The sequence below is a fragment of the Notolepis coatsorum genome (assembly GCF_963971535.1).
Source record: "Notolepis coatsorum genome assembly, chromosome: 2".
In the NCBI taxonomy this organism is placed as follows: Eukaryota; Metazoa; Chordata; class Actinopteri; order Aulopiformes; family Paralepididae; genus Notolepis; species Notolepis coatsorum.
In genome coordinates, this window is record NC_140166.1 from 220,721,169 (window position 1) to 220,738,668 (window position 17,500).

At 44.4% G+C, this 17,500-nt stretch overlaps 1 protein-coding gene across 1 annotated transcript in view; it reads left to right on the plus strand.

Annotated features, from left to right (window-relative positions):
* The window catches only part of nrxn3a (neurexin 3a), a gene marked incomplete at both ends in the record, with an annotated part of 41,258 nt that overhangs the window by 9,482 nt on the left and 14,276 nt on the right, over positions 1-17,500 (plus strand). Inside the window, 3 exons of the mRNA XM_084308548.1 lie at positions 1,250-1,421; positions 6,626-6,715; positions 9,581-9,898. Of these exons, the coding sequence (XP_084164674.1) occupies positions 1,250-1,421; positions 6,626-6,715; positions 9,581-9,898 (580 nt within the window). The remainder of the gene's footprint in view (positions 1-1,249; positions 1,422-6,625; positions 6,716-9,580; positions 9,899-17,500) is intronic.

A 17,500-nucleotide genomic window follows, 5' to 3' on the forward strand; every position in this document is an offset into this window, starting at 1 on the left:
CACACTACACCGTCTGTCACACTACATTGCTGTCCCACGATTGGCGCACATGTCACATGACCTGGCCAATCAGAGCGCAAAACTCGCACGCGGAAACAAACATTTGTTGTCGAAAGTATTCACGCGATCGGGCTTTCTCACAGGCTTTCTCACAGGACTACAAAACCACGACAGGGAACTACAGCTAGACACGACACATCACACTAGGAGCTCCTGATCAGGGCACAAAACACATAACACCTACCCATAACCACCCTCTTCCAACCTAGCACCCCCTTTTCCCCCTCCCTACCTTCTCCCCCCCCCCCCCCCCCCCTCGGTTTTCCTTACTTACTTCCCGACTGTCTCCCCCTACTGGCTCCTGTATTTGTTGTCTGTTACTGTGGCTCTATGTTCCTGTGTATTCATATTGTTTTTTGCCTATTGTCAGCGACTTTAAGTCCTTGAAAATAATATTACATAATACATTTATTATTATTATTATTATTATTATTATTATTATTATTATTATTATTATTATTATTATTATTATTATTATTATTATTATTATTATTATTATTATTATTATTATTATTATTATTATTTGTGTGATGAGTAGATGAATGAAACGTAATGGTTAGGTGGTATAATATTTTGATATAAATATATTATGAATGGTATTGTGTATTTGTGAGTAGTGTATCCGATACTGATATCAACCGATACCGATGCGGGGTTTCCCCCCCAAAAAAACGGAATAATTTCAGGTAATTAACATTACATATCTCTTGTCATGGAATTAACACAACATTATGCATACTTTAGTTTTGACAATAAATAAAATAAGAATTTGTTCTTACTTGCCTGCCTGGGTAAATAAGGTTAAATAAATTTATAAAAAAGAATTATAATTTTAGAAAACCGATACCGATACTTTTCGATATTACATTTTAATGCCAATATCGGTAAGGCCGATAATATTGGACATCCCTAATTATGATATTGTGTATTTGTGAGTAGATGAATGAAACAGTTACGCGGTAAACTATATAACTATATTCTATTCTATTCTATTCGATTCTATAATATCCCCCTGCATCACCAAACTACGCCACTAGATGGCAGCAGATTATCATTTTCTGTGGGTGGTGAAATCTCCCTGTGCACTACCCCACTCCGCCACTGGGTGGCGACATACTCATCGATGTTGAGTTATTACATTCTATTCGCCGCACCCTGACTCCGTCTTGCTTCTGTCTCCTCGTTGCAGCAACAAGGGAAGGTCGGCGTGACCTTCAACATCGGCACGGTGGACATCAGCGTGCGCGAGGCCAGCACCCCGGTGAACGACGGCAAGTACCACGTGGTGCGCTTCACGCGGAACGGGGGCAACGCCACGCTGCAGGTGGACAACTGGGCCGTGAACGAGCACTTCCCCACAGGTACGACCTCCAGGTCAAGGTCAAGGTCAAGGGCAAGGTGGAGTCAGGTACGACCTGACGCCGTGTTTACGTCACGGGAATCAGGACCACCTTCTTGAATGTGCTAATATTCATAGCCTGTGGGAGAAAATGAAAAAAAAAAAAAAAAAAAAAAAAAAAAAAAAAAATAATAATAATAATAATAATAATAATAATAATAATAATAATAATAATAATAATAATAATAATAATAATAATAATAATAATAATAATAATAATAATAATAATAATAATAATAATAATACAATGAGAATAGAACATGGAGTATATCACTGCTGTCGGGTGAAAACCTTGTATCTCCTCATTTGGGGGGGGGGGGGGGGATTTGGTTGTTACTTGAACATAAAGTGATATGCAGGGGCGGAGCTTCCTATAGGTGACATAGGCGGTTGCCTAGAGCACTATCCAGAGGGGGTGGGGGGGGGGGGGGGGGCGCCAAAAACTGCATTCAACAAAAATGATTATATATATATATATATATATATATATATATATATATATATATATATAAATATATATATATATTATTAATATTTAATATTTTTTGCTGGGCAGAAATGTTTGCGCCCCCTTCTATATCTGCAACCAGTATTTTGACATTTAAAAAAATGATCTAAGATGACATTTATTGGGCGGGGGGGGGGGGGGGGGGGGGGGTGAAGCTTGCCTAGGGCACCAAATGTGTTAGGTCTGGCCCTGGTGATATGGTGTGGGGTCTAATCGGTGAGCAGGTGTCAGGTGTCACTGAGGACCAGAACACCCTTTCACTGCCACACGACAGAAGGTTAACCCTTTACTATCACACCTGATGAGTCGACCCTTTTTGGAGATATGAGGTTTTTATCCGCCAGCAGTGACAGATTTCCTAAAAACATATTTTTTTAAAGCCAGCGGCGGTGTGGACAGTGACCTCATGTGGACGGTGTGCTTATTGATCCACAGTGTAGCTTCACTTCCTTATTGATCCACAGTGTAGCTTCACTGCTCCTTATTGATCCACAGTGTAGCTCCACTTCCTTATTGATCCACAGTGTAGCTTCACTTCCTTATTGATCCACAGTGTAGCTTCACATCCTTATTGATCCACAGTGTAGCTTCACTTCCTTATTGATCCACACAGTGTAGCTTCACTTCCTTATTGATCCACAGTGTAGCTCCACTTCCTTATTGATCCACAGTGTAGCGTCACTGCTCCTTATTGATCCACAGTGTAGCTCCACTTCCTTATTGATCCACAGTGTAGCTTCACTTCCTTATTGATCCACAGTGTAGCTTCACTTCCTTATTGATCCACAGTGTAGCTTCACTTCCTTATTGATCCACAGTGTAGCTTCACATCCTTATTGATCCACAGTGTAGCTTCACTTCCTTATTGATCCACACAGTGTAGCTTCACTTCCTTATTGATCCACAGTGTAGCTTCACTTCCTTATTGATCCACAGTGTAGCTTCACTTCCTTATTGATCCACACAGTGTAGCTTCACTTCCTTATTGATCCACACAGTGTAGCTTCACTTCCTTATTGATCCACAGTGTAGCTTCACTTCCTTATTGATCCACAGTGTAGCTTCACTGATCCTTATTGATCCACAGTGTAGCTTCACTGATCCTTATTGATCCACAGTGTAGCTTCACTGATCCTTATTGATCCACAGTGTAGCTTCACTGATCCTTATTGATCGACAGTGTAGCTCCACTGGACATTATTGATCCACAGTGTAGCTCCACTGGACATTATTGATCCACAGTGTAGCTCCACTGGACATTATTGATCCACAGTGTAGCTCCACTGGACATTATTGATCCACAGTGTAGCTCCACTGGACATTATTGATCCACAGTGTAGCTTCACTGGACATTATTGATCCACAGTGTAGCTTCACTGATCCTTATTGATCCACAGTGTAGCTCCACTGGACATTATTGATCCACAGTGTAGCTTCACTGGACATTATTGATCCACAGTGTAGCTCCACTGGACATTATTGATCCACAGTGTAGCTCCACTGGACATTATTGATCCACAGTGTAGCTTCACTGGACATTATTGATCCACAGTGTAGCTTCACTGATCCTTATTGATCCACAGTGTAGCTCCACTGGACATTATTGATCCACAGTGTAGCTTCACTTCCTTATTGATCCACAGTGTAGCTTCACTGCTCCTTATTGATCCACAGTGTAGCTCCACTGCTCCTTATTGATCCACAGTGTAGCTTCACTTCCTTATTGATCCACAGTGTAGCTTCACTTCCTTATTGATCCACAGTGTAGCTTCACTTCCTTATTGATCCACAGTGTAGCTTCACTTCCTTATTGATCCACAGTGTAGCTTCACTTCCTTATTGATCCACAGTGTAGCTTCACTTCCTTATTGATCCACAGTGTAGCTTCACTTCCTTATTGATCCACAGTGTAGCTTCACTTCCTTATTGATCCACAGTGTAGCTTCACTTCCTTATTGATCCACAGTGTAGCTTCACTTCCTTATTGATCCACAGTGTAGCTTCACTTCCTTATTGATCCACAGTGTAGCTCCACTTCCTTATTGATCCACAGTGTAGTTTCACTTCCTTATTGATCCACAGTGTAGCTTCACATCCTTATTGATCCACAGTGTAGCTCCACTGCTCCTTATTGATCCACAGTGTAGCTTCACTGGACAGCATCTGCATTTTGAGACCAGCGCGACAAAATGTTCCGTCCATCCTGTTTTATTCTCTCCTCATAATCTGACTTTTAAAGCTTCTAAATTACTCTCTGCTTTCACGCCACGTGGATTCCCGTGAATCAGCTCATCCCTGATTATGAATACCATAATTAGTAATTATATTACAGTTATATATTATTATTATATTATATTATATTACAGTTACTATTAATCTAAGTAACGCTGTGTTACATCATTTTTTGCAATGTTTTTTTTGGATTACGTTGATACACGGTCCTTGGCAGGTGTGTGGGGGGGGGGGCAGGTGTGGGGGTGGGGGGCAGGTGTGGGGGGGTAGGTTGGGGGGGGCAGGTGTGGGGGGGGGCAGGTGGGGGGGGGGGCAGTTTGATGCAGGATCTGACAGCAGCACGACAACGTGAAACGTGACGCATAAAGAACCCAGCGCTGACAGGGAAGCCGCTCCCAGGGACGGTGATGGATGGACTCCAGCAAAGACAACGTGGAGAAAATACACACAAAGAACCATGTCAAGCTGCCAACAGAAAGATACTCGCTGGCTCTCAGAGAGAGAACAAGCTGCCTTTCCACTACGGATAGAACCCCCCGTCAGGGTAGCTGGGTGTCATAGCGAGAGCGTACACATATATCGAAGCTAGCTATGAAGCTATGAAACCCAGTGCCTTATTAGCTAATGTACGCTAGCCGCAATGCTAACGGTTATAATGGGAAATCCCAGTCCCATAAGCTAACAAAATGAGCGATGTTTTTGTGAGACTAAATTTTGAAATGTATTAGAAGGATAAACCCCTTGAGATATGCCATCTCGTTTTTCGAGGGGGTCCTGAACATAGGATACAAAACATACAATACAATACAATACAATACAATACAATACATAACAAAACAAAACACAGGACAACAAATACACTTATACACTGACAGACGCTCTCCCAAGCTCACCCCCACAATCCACACTGATTCCTCCCAAGAGGATCACCTATATATATATGTTCCCTTATATAAAACACATACAAAATTATAATTTGATCTGTAAACAACATGTAAACCCCCTCACACAGTAAATCAATAACAGGTGCAAGTGGTCTGTAGATGAGTGAACAAAGATATCTTGAATAACCGGTAAGAAGTGAGAGATCTGAGTGAACTAGGCAGTTTGTTCCAATCTGCTGCTAAACTCTTTGTTTCTTGGTGGTAAATTGTGTTGCTGTTGGTTTTGTTTCATTTTAAAGATGAGAGCGCAATAACGACGTAGTGATGATTTTCTCTTCTGACCAATCAGTGGTCTGGGCAGTGTTTCACGTCACTTTTTGGTACCTATTCTACCCGCTTGGCACGCGTAATTTTTTTTAGTAGCCACATTTCTGGCAGACGCTCTCTGATTGGCCACTAACTGGCGCTCTCTGATTGGCCACTGACGCGTTTGCCCAATCGCGTGACGAGCTGTGTCTTTGCCCATTTCCACGTCGAACAGCCTGCAAACTACCTGGCGTTCTATCGCCCCCTGCTCTAAGACAAACTCTAACCTTAACCAACTTCGAAAGAGTCGCCTAAGCTTAACCAGTGTAGAAACAGGCGTCGGCCAATCAGAGAGCGTCTTGCCAGAAATGAATGAAAAAAAATAACGCTCGACAAAGCAGGTACAAAAAAATCGATTGGCAAATTTTGGCAATGGAAACCCGAAAAGGCAGAGTAGAGTAGAGTCGAGTCGAGTCGAGTCGAGTCGAGTCGAGTCAAGTAGGCACCATGCAGTGGAAAAGCACCATAACAGTGATGGCAGCTGTGTCTCCTGATGCACCGTCCCTCAAAAATGACATCTTTATTTGCCCTGAAATGGTTTCTAGAGAAGGGGGGGGGGGGTTCAGCAGAGTCACTGAGGATCCACAATGGCTACTGCTCACTGGGGATCCACAATGGCTACTGCTCACTGAGGATCCACAATGGCTACTGCTCACTGAGGATCCACAATGGCTACTGGTCACTGAGGATCCACAATGGCTACTGCTCACTGAGGATCCACAATGGCTACTGCTCACTGAGGATCCACAATGGCTACTGCTCACTGAGGATCCACAATGGCTACTGCTCACTGAGGATCCACAATGGCCACTGCTCACTGAGGATCCACAATGGCTACTGCTCACTGAAAGCTCAGAGTTTCAGAATTACAAGACAGAATTCTGAGAGATTCCAGATGACTCTCAGCTGTTCATGGTTAACGGGTGACTCAGTCACTTGCTCTCTCTGACCCTCTGTTCCACACCACTGCCACCCTGACAACAAGACCCAAATAACAATAATAATAACTAAACTAATAAAAAAAATCTATCTAATCTGCACCTAAATATGGTTTAAAATCTAACTTTAATAATGTTTGCATGAAACTGACTAAAGCTCTTCCTTCTCGTGTTGCTGATGTATATAAATGTTTTTACTAAATGTTTTTCATAAATGTTTTCTTAAACCTTTTTAAAGGGAACAGCGACATAGAACGCTATCAAATGGCCAATAAGAAAATCCCTTTCAAATACACCCGGCCTGTAGAGGAGTGGCTCCAGGAGAAAGGTAAAGTTTAACCCCCAACCTAAACCTCGTGTTGGCATGTCTTCTAACCCCCAACCTAAACCTCGTGTTGGCATGTCTTCCTCTCACTCTGCCTGCTTGCTCCAAGTCATGTTGGCCTTTGAACACACTGTTTATATTCTCACTCACTACTCATTCTGTGTGGAACTTGAACAGGGATCAACGAGGAACAACTGCTTTGCATCTTGCCCGCCTTTTAATAAGGCAGCCTGCCACGTTAAGAATGTGATCTTCATGAAATTACTTTGAATGCTGATGATATATTTTTACTACATACTCTGCTATACATTTACTACCGTAAATCCTCTAATAGTGGAGGGTACTCGAATAAAGGACGGGCCTCTTATATAAGCCGGGGGTTTGATACATGGAGACAAATACAGGCCGGCTTCCAATATAAGGTCGCAAAAAAAAGTTATTTTTAAATTTTTCGTGCCGTGATATAGAATGAGATAAACTCTTGCCATTGCAAATTAAGTGCTGCCTCCCGCTACACTAAATCCATTAACGTTTCCCTCTCGCTGGCGTTAGCTTTAGCGTTAGCTAACGTTGTCACATCTAGATCTGTGGTGTCGGCTGGACAACGCCGGCTTTGTTTTGCAAACCTTAACGTTGGCAGGCGGGGCTGGCGTTGTCCAGTCGGCACCACAGATCATGATGGCTATGATAGCGTCAGCTAAAGCCACTGCATGTTATCATCAACTCGATTCGACTGAGGAAGTCGAGAAGGTAGGTACCACACGCTAAATCGTCCCCGGACCCTGCAACCTATAGACAGTTCCAACTTCAGTGTGTGAATTACGTTAATCCACCACAGTTTCACCCTGACAAAGCAAATACTCATGTGATCTGTATATTTATGTCTAAATAAAATCAATCAATCACAATTACAATTGGCCAGTTTGTGAAATGAAGGCCTGCCTCTTATATAAGCCTCTCTCTAATAAAGGCCTGGTGCTCTTTGCAGCCGAGGTAAATACAAAACACGTCCTATATTTGAGGATTTACGGTATATACTGTTACGTTCCACCCGCTCCTGCCTCACAGCCCCCACCTTTCCATGTACTTATACCCCCACCTGCTGGACAATTCTCGTCATTGCCCCTTGAACTCTGTGGCAAGCAAGATGGGGGAGAACACTCAGAAACACGGACAGTTTGAGCAGACATAAATGTACACAGAGTTCAAGGGGCAATGACGAGAATTGTCCAGCAGGTGGGGGTATATGTACATGAAAAGGTGGGGGCTGTGAGGCAGGACCGAGTGGAACGTAACAATATGTACTATGCTATACATTTACTGTATACTATGCTATACATTTCTCTTTGACACCATGGGACGTCATCAGCATGAACATGAGGGAATGTACGCATGAAGTTATTACATTTACTCAAATAATAAACTTGATAAGCTGTTATAATACGATGGTTTTTACGGACAGATATAATCGCACATATCATTGCGAACTTAGTCACGTGGCGTCCGACATTTTATAGTACTGTGTAGAGAGACAGCTAATGAGCTGCTGTACTTAGACTCTCAGTGCCACTAACCTGCTTACCAATGCTTCTCATTTCAGATCCCATTTAGATAGACAGTGAGACGGTCCAAGTATATGCCAAAATAGTAATACATTAATAAATAATGTTCTTGCAAGAATTACATAAAGTATAGTCTATTAAAGCTTTCAGGTCAGGGACCCAGGCTCATTGAAGCATAACCCCAGCATATTATTTACACATTGTCCCATGTTTGGGACCCACTTGAAGAAGTCCTGTGGCCGATTTTGACTCCCGAACCAGAATTTAAGAACCCAGAACCCGACGCAATGTAGATTGTTTCTTGGTAAGGCCTACATGACAGCATTAGTGTCGGCTACAGTGCATTCCAAGGTTCTCTCTGTAGCCTTTCAGAGTGGGTTCTTTTAGCTGCAGCAGGTCCCAAGGAGCCTGTGTGAAGAGGTGGGTTTCAAACCTGTGACCTTTCCCTCAATCTGTCCTTCTGGCTTCAACTCTTGCCATCCCATAATTAAAGCCTCACAACACAATGACCTTTCTACTCATATTCCCATCCGAGAAGACATCAACCCCCGTAGCCGGAAGCGTTGACCCCGCTCTATCTGAGGGTTAACCCTGCGATACTGTGCCCTTTGTTTTTACGGCTGGTCCCAACTGCCATCGCCTTGACCCCTCATGACGTCGTGACCTCAGAGAAAGTGAGGTCGACATCCATGACCTCAGAGAACATGACCTCGTGGCCAGCGTGAACTCAACACTTTTTGTTTGTTTGTTTAAAGCTGCCCTGTGTAATATTGTATATGGATATAATTATTCTAGAACAATCATCAGAATCATTCCACCCTAAGTAACCACGAATCAAAACATATATTTGAGGCAGTGTGAACGAATCATGAGCCATAGTTACTTACTTATTTGTATTGTTCTAGGCTCAAGTTTAATGAAGGGTAGAATTTATATTATGTATTTATAGTAAATATTGTAAACTAAATGATTGTGACGCAGTATCTTTCTAGCTTCAAACAGTTCCAGGGATGCACTTTACCCCGAGGGCGGGTTTTATTCAGCTACATAAAAATAGATTTATCGAGGTTTTGTGAGGTTAAAATGTCCCTACCCAAACTATATCATGCAACTATCAATAAGCTAGTGGGGGAAGATTAAAGAAAGGACCTCTGCCGCTTTATGGCAAGTTGTTTAAAATCTTGGAAATGAGCCATTTTAATCGAAGGTAATAAAAAGAAGAGGGTCGGCTAAATGATGACTTTTACCTTGCAGTGAATGACTTACATCTGGATCTCTCCTCCCCCCCCCCCCCCCACCCACCCAGGCCGCCAGCTAACGATATTCAACACCCAGGCGACCATCACCATCGGCGGCAGCGACCGCAGTCGGCCATTTCAGGGCCAGCTGTCCGGCCTGTACTACAACGGGCTCAAGGTGCTCAACATGGCCGCCGAGGGCAGCGGCAACGTCAAGGTGAACGGCAGCGTGCGGCTGGTGGGCGACGTGCCGGGCGGCTCCGCCAGGACCACTGCCGGGCCCCCGGAGATGTCCACCACCTTCATCGAGACCACCACCACCATGTCCACCACCACCACCCGCAAGCACCGCTCCTCCCCCACCGTGCAGGTAACGGGCCGGGCCGGTAACACCGGTGTTATACCGTCAGAAAGGAAGATAATACCATTTACATTTACATTTAGTCATTTAGCTGAAACGCTTTTTATCCAAAGCGACTTACAAGTTCTGTACGACAAGTCATCAGGAAGGAAGGGCACAACTCTATCAGCTGAGTAACAATGTTCATCAAAGTGTTGAGTGCTAGGTTAGTATATTAGGACAAGTGCATGACAGTAAGGTTAGTTAGGGTTAGACATATATATATTTTTTTTTTTCTCGAATGTCCACACAAGAGCAATATCAATCAATACGAGTATTTATTGAATTAAAGGCAGAATCCAGTTGGAAAGGCAAAAGAATGGTCGTAAACAGCCCGAGGGTCAAAAACACAAGACAGGCAGAAAAAGGGATCGTCCAATACTCATGGTAGTCGTCCGGTCCAGGGTCAGAACACAAGGGGGGTTTCTCAGCCAGTCCAGGGTCCAGTACACAAAGAACACCTTCTCGCCTTCACCTCTCCTCTCACTACCTCTCACCTTCACCTCTCCTCTCACTACCTCTCACCTTCACCTCTCCTCTCACTACCTCTCACCTTCACCTCTCCTCTCACTACCTCTCACCTTCACCTCTCCTCTCACTACCTCTCACCTTCACCTCTCCTCTCACTACCTCTCACCTTCACCTCTCCTCTCACTACCTCTCACCTTCACCTCTCCTCTCACTACCTCTCACCTTCACCTCTCCTCTCACTACCTCTCACCTTCACCTCTCCTCTCACTACCTCTCACCTTCACCTCTCCTCTCACTACCTCTCACCTTCACCTCTCCTCTCACTACCTCTCACCTTCACCTCTCCTCTCACTACCTCTCACCTCCACCTCTCCTCTCACTACCTCTCACCTTCACCTCTCCTCTCACTACCTCTCACCTTCACCTCTCCTCTCACTACCTCTCACCTTCACCTCTCCTCTCACTACCTCTCACCTTCACCTCTCCTCTCAACTACCTCTCACCTTCACCTCTCCTCTCACTACCTCTCACCTTCACCTCTCCTCTCACTACCTCTCACCTTCACCTCTCCTCTCACTACCTCTCACCTTCACCTCTCCTCTCACTACCTCTCACCTTCACCTCTCCTCTCACTACCTCTCACCTCCACCTCTCCTCTCACTACCTCTCACCTTCACCTCTCCTCTCACTACCTCTCACCTTCACCTCTCCTCTCACTACCTCTCACCTTCACCTCTCCTCTCACTACCTCTCACCTTCACCTCTCCTCTCAACTACCTCTCACCTTCACCTCTCCTCTCACTACCTCTCACCTTCACCTCTCCTCTCACTACCTCTCACCTTCACCTCTCCTCTCACTACCTCTCACCTTCACCTCTCCTCTCACTACCTCTCACCTTCACCTCTCCTCTCACTACCTCTCACCTTCACAACTCCGAATACTACAATCTCTCTCTCTCTCTCTCAATAACAACAACTCCAACCTCACCTCCGCTCAACTCACTCCTCTCTAACCTAGTGGCTTTGTAGTGTGTGGGTGTGTCTGGGGCGTGTGTGCATGAGATGTAGGTGGACTGACGATGCACAGGTGTGTTCTATCAGTACTAATCATCTACCTAATTGTCTCTACTCCTTCCGTGGCAATAATATCTCCCATCCTTCACATAACCATGAGAGGGGGGGGGGGGGGGGGTGAGATCTGCCACGATATGAACACATTATTCCGTCTTAACACCTTGACCGGGATGTTAGCTATAGCATCAGGAATAATAACGTGAACAACGAGGTGCTCCTGTCTTCGGGGGACAGCTGGGAAGAAAGAGGACAGTCGCCCCCCCCCCCCCCCTCCCTGGAGACAGACAGTCTCAGAAAGCACCGTGGTCTAGATGGAGAACATGAGCCGAAGGCTGTTCATCATCTCTGCCATCACTTCCCCACCGCTAATAACAACGTGGCCCAGATAGGCTTTTCTATTTCAACCACCTTATTCAAAATCAGACTAAGTGTTGGGAATATGACACTTGAGCTCCATGCTCACCACTCGCTCTGACTCCCCCACACTCAAGCACTCTCCCCGGGCCGCACTCTGGGGGGAGAGCATGCCCCGGCTCCATGGCGCCCCGGGGTACTGGCCCTCCTTATTAAAAATATTGTAAATAAGCAGGGGTGTAAAAAGTACCCAGAAATTATACTTAAGTGAAAGTATGGGTACCGTCTCAAAATCGTACTCAAGTAAAAGTCAGAGTATCTGGATAAAAACACACTTGAGTAAAAGTCAAAAACGTTTCTACTTTTAAATGGTAAAAACTTTTTTCCTGACTGTCTATTCTTCTGATAGCAGGTGTTTAATCAAAGATCCCCGCTTTCTAGTCTTGCACAAGGACCAATCAGCATGGGTATGGGCGGGTTCATTTTCCGTTGATGGGGATTTGATTGGCTGTTTTTAAATAAAGCGCGGCCGCAGGATTAATAACGTTAACGTCAGTTCGGCCAGAGAAACAAATATACTAATTAAAATGGTTGGACCTGCGAGATTTGTACTTTGTAGGTCTGCATTTTAAATGTAAGGAGTAAAAAGTATATATTTTTTCTCTGAAATGTAATTGAGTAAAAGTACAAGTATACAAACCTAATAATACTCAAGTAAAGTACAAATCCCAAAAAACAGTAGTCAAGTATTGTAACAAAGTACAATTATACAAGCACTTTACACCCCTGTAAATAAGAGCATGTCTGTGGGGAAAGGGGGGGGAAAAAGAACAGTATGCTCTTTCAATCCTCTTTATGCTGACAGATGTGCGGTGTTGTCAGGCTCGAGCAGATGTGTGCTGCTGAGTGATTTCCATATTATGCAAACACACACCTGGGCAGGCTTTGTTTTCAAAGAGACGTATACCTGGCCGTTGAAAGCAGGTGTGGCCAGATGGCTCATTTGGTTAAGGGGGGCTTCGGTTTGCACGCAGTCGATCTGGTCCCAGGTACGTTCGAGGGACACTTACTGTCTCGCGATTTGAATGGATGACGGCGAAGCTCGTCGAAACACCTTTCTCCACCAGTGATAGTACTGCGAATACAGCGTGCGGATATCTCTATGTTCCCTATGGACATGTCTCCCCTCAGAACATTGGAACATAACATACATTAAACCATGTACTGTAACATACACCATGTAACATACACTAAACCATGTAACATACACCGTGTAACATAATATTAAACCATGTAACATGAACTAATGCAAAACCCACTTGAATCCCACTCAGGCGTTTCAAACCTTGCTCTTCCAGATGGATGGTAGTCAAATGATATGCAAAGCCCAGGGGCCATAGAGTGAACTGTGTGTGTGTGTGTGTGTGTGTGTGTGTGTGTGTGTGTGTGTGTGTGTGTGTGTGTGTGTGTGTGTGTGTGTGTGTGTGTGTGTGTGTGTGTGTGTGTGTGTGTGTGTGTGTGTGTGTGTGTGTGTGTGTGTGTGTGTGTGTGTGTTGTGGGAGTGTGTGTAGCTGTAGGTGTGGGTGTTGTGGGTGTGTGTGTGTGTAGGTGTGTGTGTGTGTGTGTGTGTGTGTGTAGGTGTGGGCATGGCCGCCTAGTTATAGTTGAAAGTGGGGGTGCAAGTTTTTTTTTTATTCTTTTTTCTTTTTTTACATTTTTTTATTATATATATATTTTTTTTTGCAAGGGGTGGTTTGGAGGGGGTCCGGCACGACCCCCTCCACGGCAGATTTTTTTTACATTTAATGAACACCTGTATGTGCAATTTCCTGCAATATAGAGCCTTCAATCTTGACCAAAATAAAGCTGCTCTTTTCGCTAACGCTAGCTAGGCACGTATGATAGCCAATTACTATTATAATAATAATAATAATAATAATAATAACTTTCCCATCCTCCCAAAGCCCCTCCAGCCCCGTTCACATCCGCAGCACCAACAACAACAACAACAACTAATTGACGCTATCAATAGCCCCAGTGAGCGCGGCGGCTGAATGAATGAAAACTTTATTTAACAGATTGCAGAATGGGTACAATACAGTACGGCTCAATACACACAATTGTTAAGGGGATGCAGACCAGGGCCCCGTTCCCCGTACCTGGTTCAACTAAGTCGATCAAGATGTCATTATCCAGATTCAGTTAACCCGATGTTTGAAGCCGGGATTTTCCTGTTCCTCGAAGGTGGATTCAGTCTCGTTAACTCAAGCCAGACTTGAGACCCAGGATAAGTGCGCGTGCCCGCCTCAGCCGAGAAGGCAGCAAGTGTCGAGAGCAGAGATCCTGATTCTCTAGCGGCATTGATTGATTAATTGATTTAAAACTTTAGTAACATATTGCAGTACGGCTCAATCGCCTCGCCGACAAGTTAAATGCGTTATCTATAGGCTAATTTTAAGTCCCTCATTACCTCAATCAATCAGATTATATTTCTTTAAACTTGCCTGCTGGATTGAATAATCAAATGAGATCTTGCTAGCGAAAATAATTAGTTAAACTGTTATACAAAATAACGATACGGCTCTCTTCCCATTGATTGATGTATAGTCGATCTTTTACTTATCTCCACTGTGGTGTAACGGGTTCTTCTTTTGACTTTCACGCAGACGACCGGGGTTCGAAACCTAGTCTTCCCCTTCTTTTTGCGATGTAGGAATAATTCAATTTGGTGCACGTTGAGAGCTATATAAAGAATGACATCCTCAATGCATGTAGATTTATAATATTTTTACTTGAAACTAGGCTACTTTGGCGTATAATCATTAATATTATATTCCAAAAAATTATATTGGAAACACAGGGTTTCGAACACCGGTCACTGGGTTGCCAGGATTGAGCACTACCGCTGAGCCACTGTGCCAGATGGGATAAATTCATTGTTTATACATTAATGAACGAGACAAGATCCACAATCCACGCATAGACACTTCAATTTTATGCTTGAATGAAACACAATCCAGGCGCTCCATTAAACATCCACAGCGGAGAATATGAAAGGAATCAGAGCCAAACGAGCGATAGGTTTCAATCATTAAAAATATCCCTGCGGGATTCACATTTGCAATGCTGCGCGTTGTTAGAATAACCACATAATGTGTACATCGCACAGAGCGAGCGCCACGGTATATATAACGTGCATTATTTAGGACAAAGTGAATTTAGTATCAGCATTTTGGGTCTATTTTACATTTCAAAAGCCCCCTCTGGAAGAATGGAGCACAAAAACGTAATTCAGAATGGTATAAAGCAGATCCTAGACTGTGGGAATAATTTCAGGAAACGCGCTGTCACTTTCTTTGCGGGGGCGTGGCTGTGCTTCATCCGGCTAACTTGAACTTAAACCCTGCTTTCGACCAGGCTCAAACTTTTGGATCTGTTGTCATGGTGATTTGGACAATCCAGGTACGGGGAGCCGGAAAGTCCGGCTTAAGTCAGACTTAACCGAAAGTTATCCGGCTAACTCAGTTATCCAGGTACGGGGAACGGGGCCCAGAGAAAGACGTTTGTCTTGTTTACATCAGGGTCCCCTTTCGTGACTGTGCTGCACCGAGTGAATCCACAGTCACTTGCTCCTCAATGGGAAACCAACCTAGATTTACCATGAAGGACTGGTTCTGGCCGAACCGTTCGTTATACAAGTATCACAGAGACATTACAAAGGTGCTCACAGTTGCACGAGGGGTTCGCACAGAGATACGGGATGGTTTGAAAGCTCGGCGTTGCTAATAAATATTTTTAATATTTTTTTATAAACTGCTCAAAGCGGCATTATTTCCGCCGTTGGGTGATCACAGCGCCTGCGCACCATCCTGTATCTCTGGATTCACTCGGTGCAGCGCCGAGGCTCACCATACGAGAAATATTCAGTTTCAATCTGTTTGCGCATTTAGTATACAGTCACAGTGTTCGACTTACATGATGATTTGCTCCATTTTGATGTAAACGCCGAAGAATAATCCTCACAACAATGTTATCCAATATCCAGCCTGAATTTTTCAAGGGCTTTCGAAAAAGCCGCCTCCCCCAACATGTCGTATACGTCATGCCGACGAACCGTGGCCCGTGGGCACTGGATCAAACCATTAAAGTGGGGGGTCACACAATCTTTGGAAACTTAAAAACTTGCTATTAAGTGTCATTGCGTATTATTAATTTGATTGAAATTACGTAGTTATGGTTCGATTTATATATGGGAGGGGGGGGGTATATCATATTTTTCATATGATCAAAAAGTGGGGGAGCAAAATCAGATGTTTGCCCCCCCATGTTCAATAGTCATAGAGCAGCTGCATCGCGTGCTCTTATGCGCAGGCGTCTATGGGTGTGGGTGTGTGTGTGTAGGTGTGTGTGTATGTGTGTGTGTGTGTGTGTATGTTGTGGGAGTGTGTGTAGGTGTGGGTGTGTGTGTGTTGTGGGGGTGTGTGTAAGTGTAGGTGTGTGTGTGTTGTGGGGGTGTGTGTAGGTGTGGGTGTGTGTGTGTTGTGGGGGTGTGTGTAAGTGTGGGTGCGTGTGTGTTGTGGGGGTGTGTGTGTGTGTGTGTGTGGTGGGGGTGTGTGTAAGTGTGTGTGTGTGTGTGGTGGGGGGGTCATCAGTGATGAGACCTTCCTGAAGCTCCTCCTCTCCATGACACCTCGGCCCACCGGTATCAAATCAAATCAAATCAAATGTATCTGTAAGGCCCGACAACACACGTTAGTGTCCCCATGGGCCGGACACGTCTTCTTTAAGGCCCGACAACACACGTTAGTGTCCCCATGGGCCGGACACGTCTTCTTTAAGGCCCGACAACACACGTTAGTGTCCCCATGGGCCAGACACGTCTTCTTTAAGGCCCGACAACACACGTTAGTGTCCCCATGGGCCGGACACGTCTTCTTTAACCGGCTGTCGTGTGGCAGTGAAAGGGTTAACCTTCTGTGTATTGTCGCAGTGAAAGGGTTAAACAAGTCAAGAAGAAACATCACAATAAATCAAGAACAAAGCAAAAACACCATGAAGTCCAAAAGAAATCTAAAATAAATGAATGCAACGCTCCCAGACAGACCCCACGCGAAGGTTAGGACAAACTCACTAAAACCTAGCAATAGGAAAAAATGCACCACAGGCAGTGTGGAGGAGAGAAACCTTAGAAGGGCCGTTCAAGGGGGGATCTCCCTTCTTAGATGTCGGTGATAGTAGTGTTACTATAAAACAGGCGAACAGTTGGTAAGCATGCACACATATGTGTAATGAAACACAAATAAGTGCATGCCATAGCAACTGAACATTTTGAGAGATTGAAAATAGAGCTGATGGCCAGGGGGGTGGCGCAGAGAGGGTCGCATCCTCCCGGTCATCATCACGGGACGTCCAACACTCCGGTCATCACCACGAGACAGCCACTCACAGGGAGACAGGGAGATGGGACAGGCGTTAGCCAGTTCGCGTGATTGTGATAGGCGGACATAGCAATAGATACAAGTGGTAAGCATATATGTGAATAGAATAGATGTATGTAGTAAGCATATATGTGAATAGAATAGATGTATGTAGTAAGCATATATGTGAATAGAATAGAAGTACGATTGTGTTGCGATTATGCCCCTCGGGCTGCATCCTCTCCCAGATTGCGCCCACAACATGCCTCTAT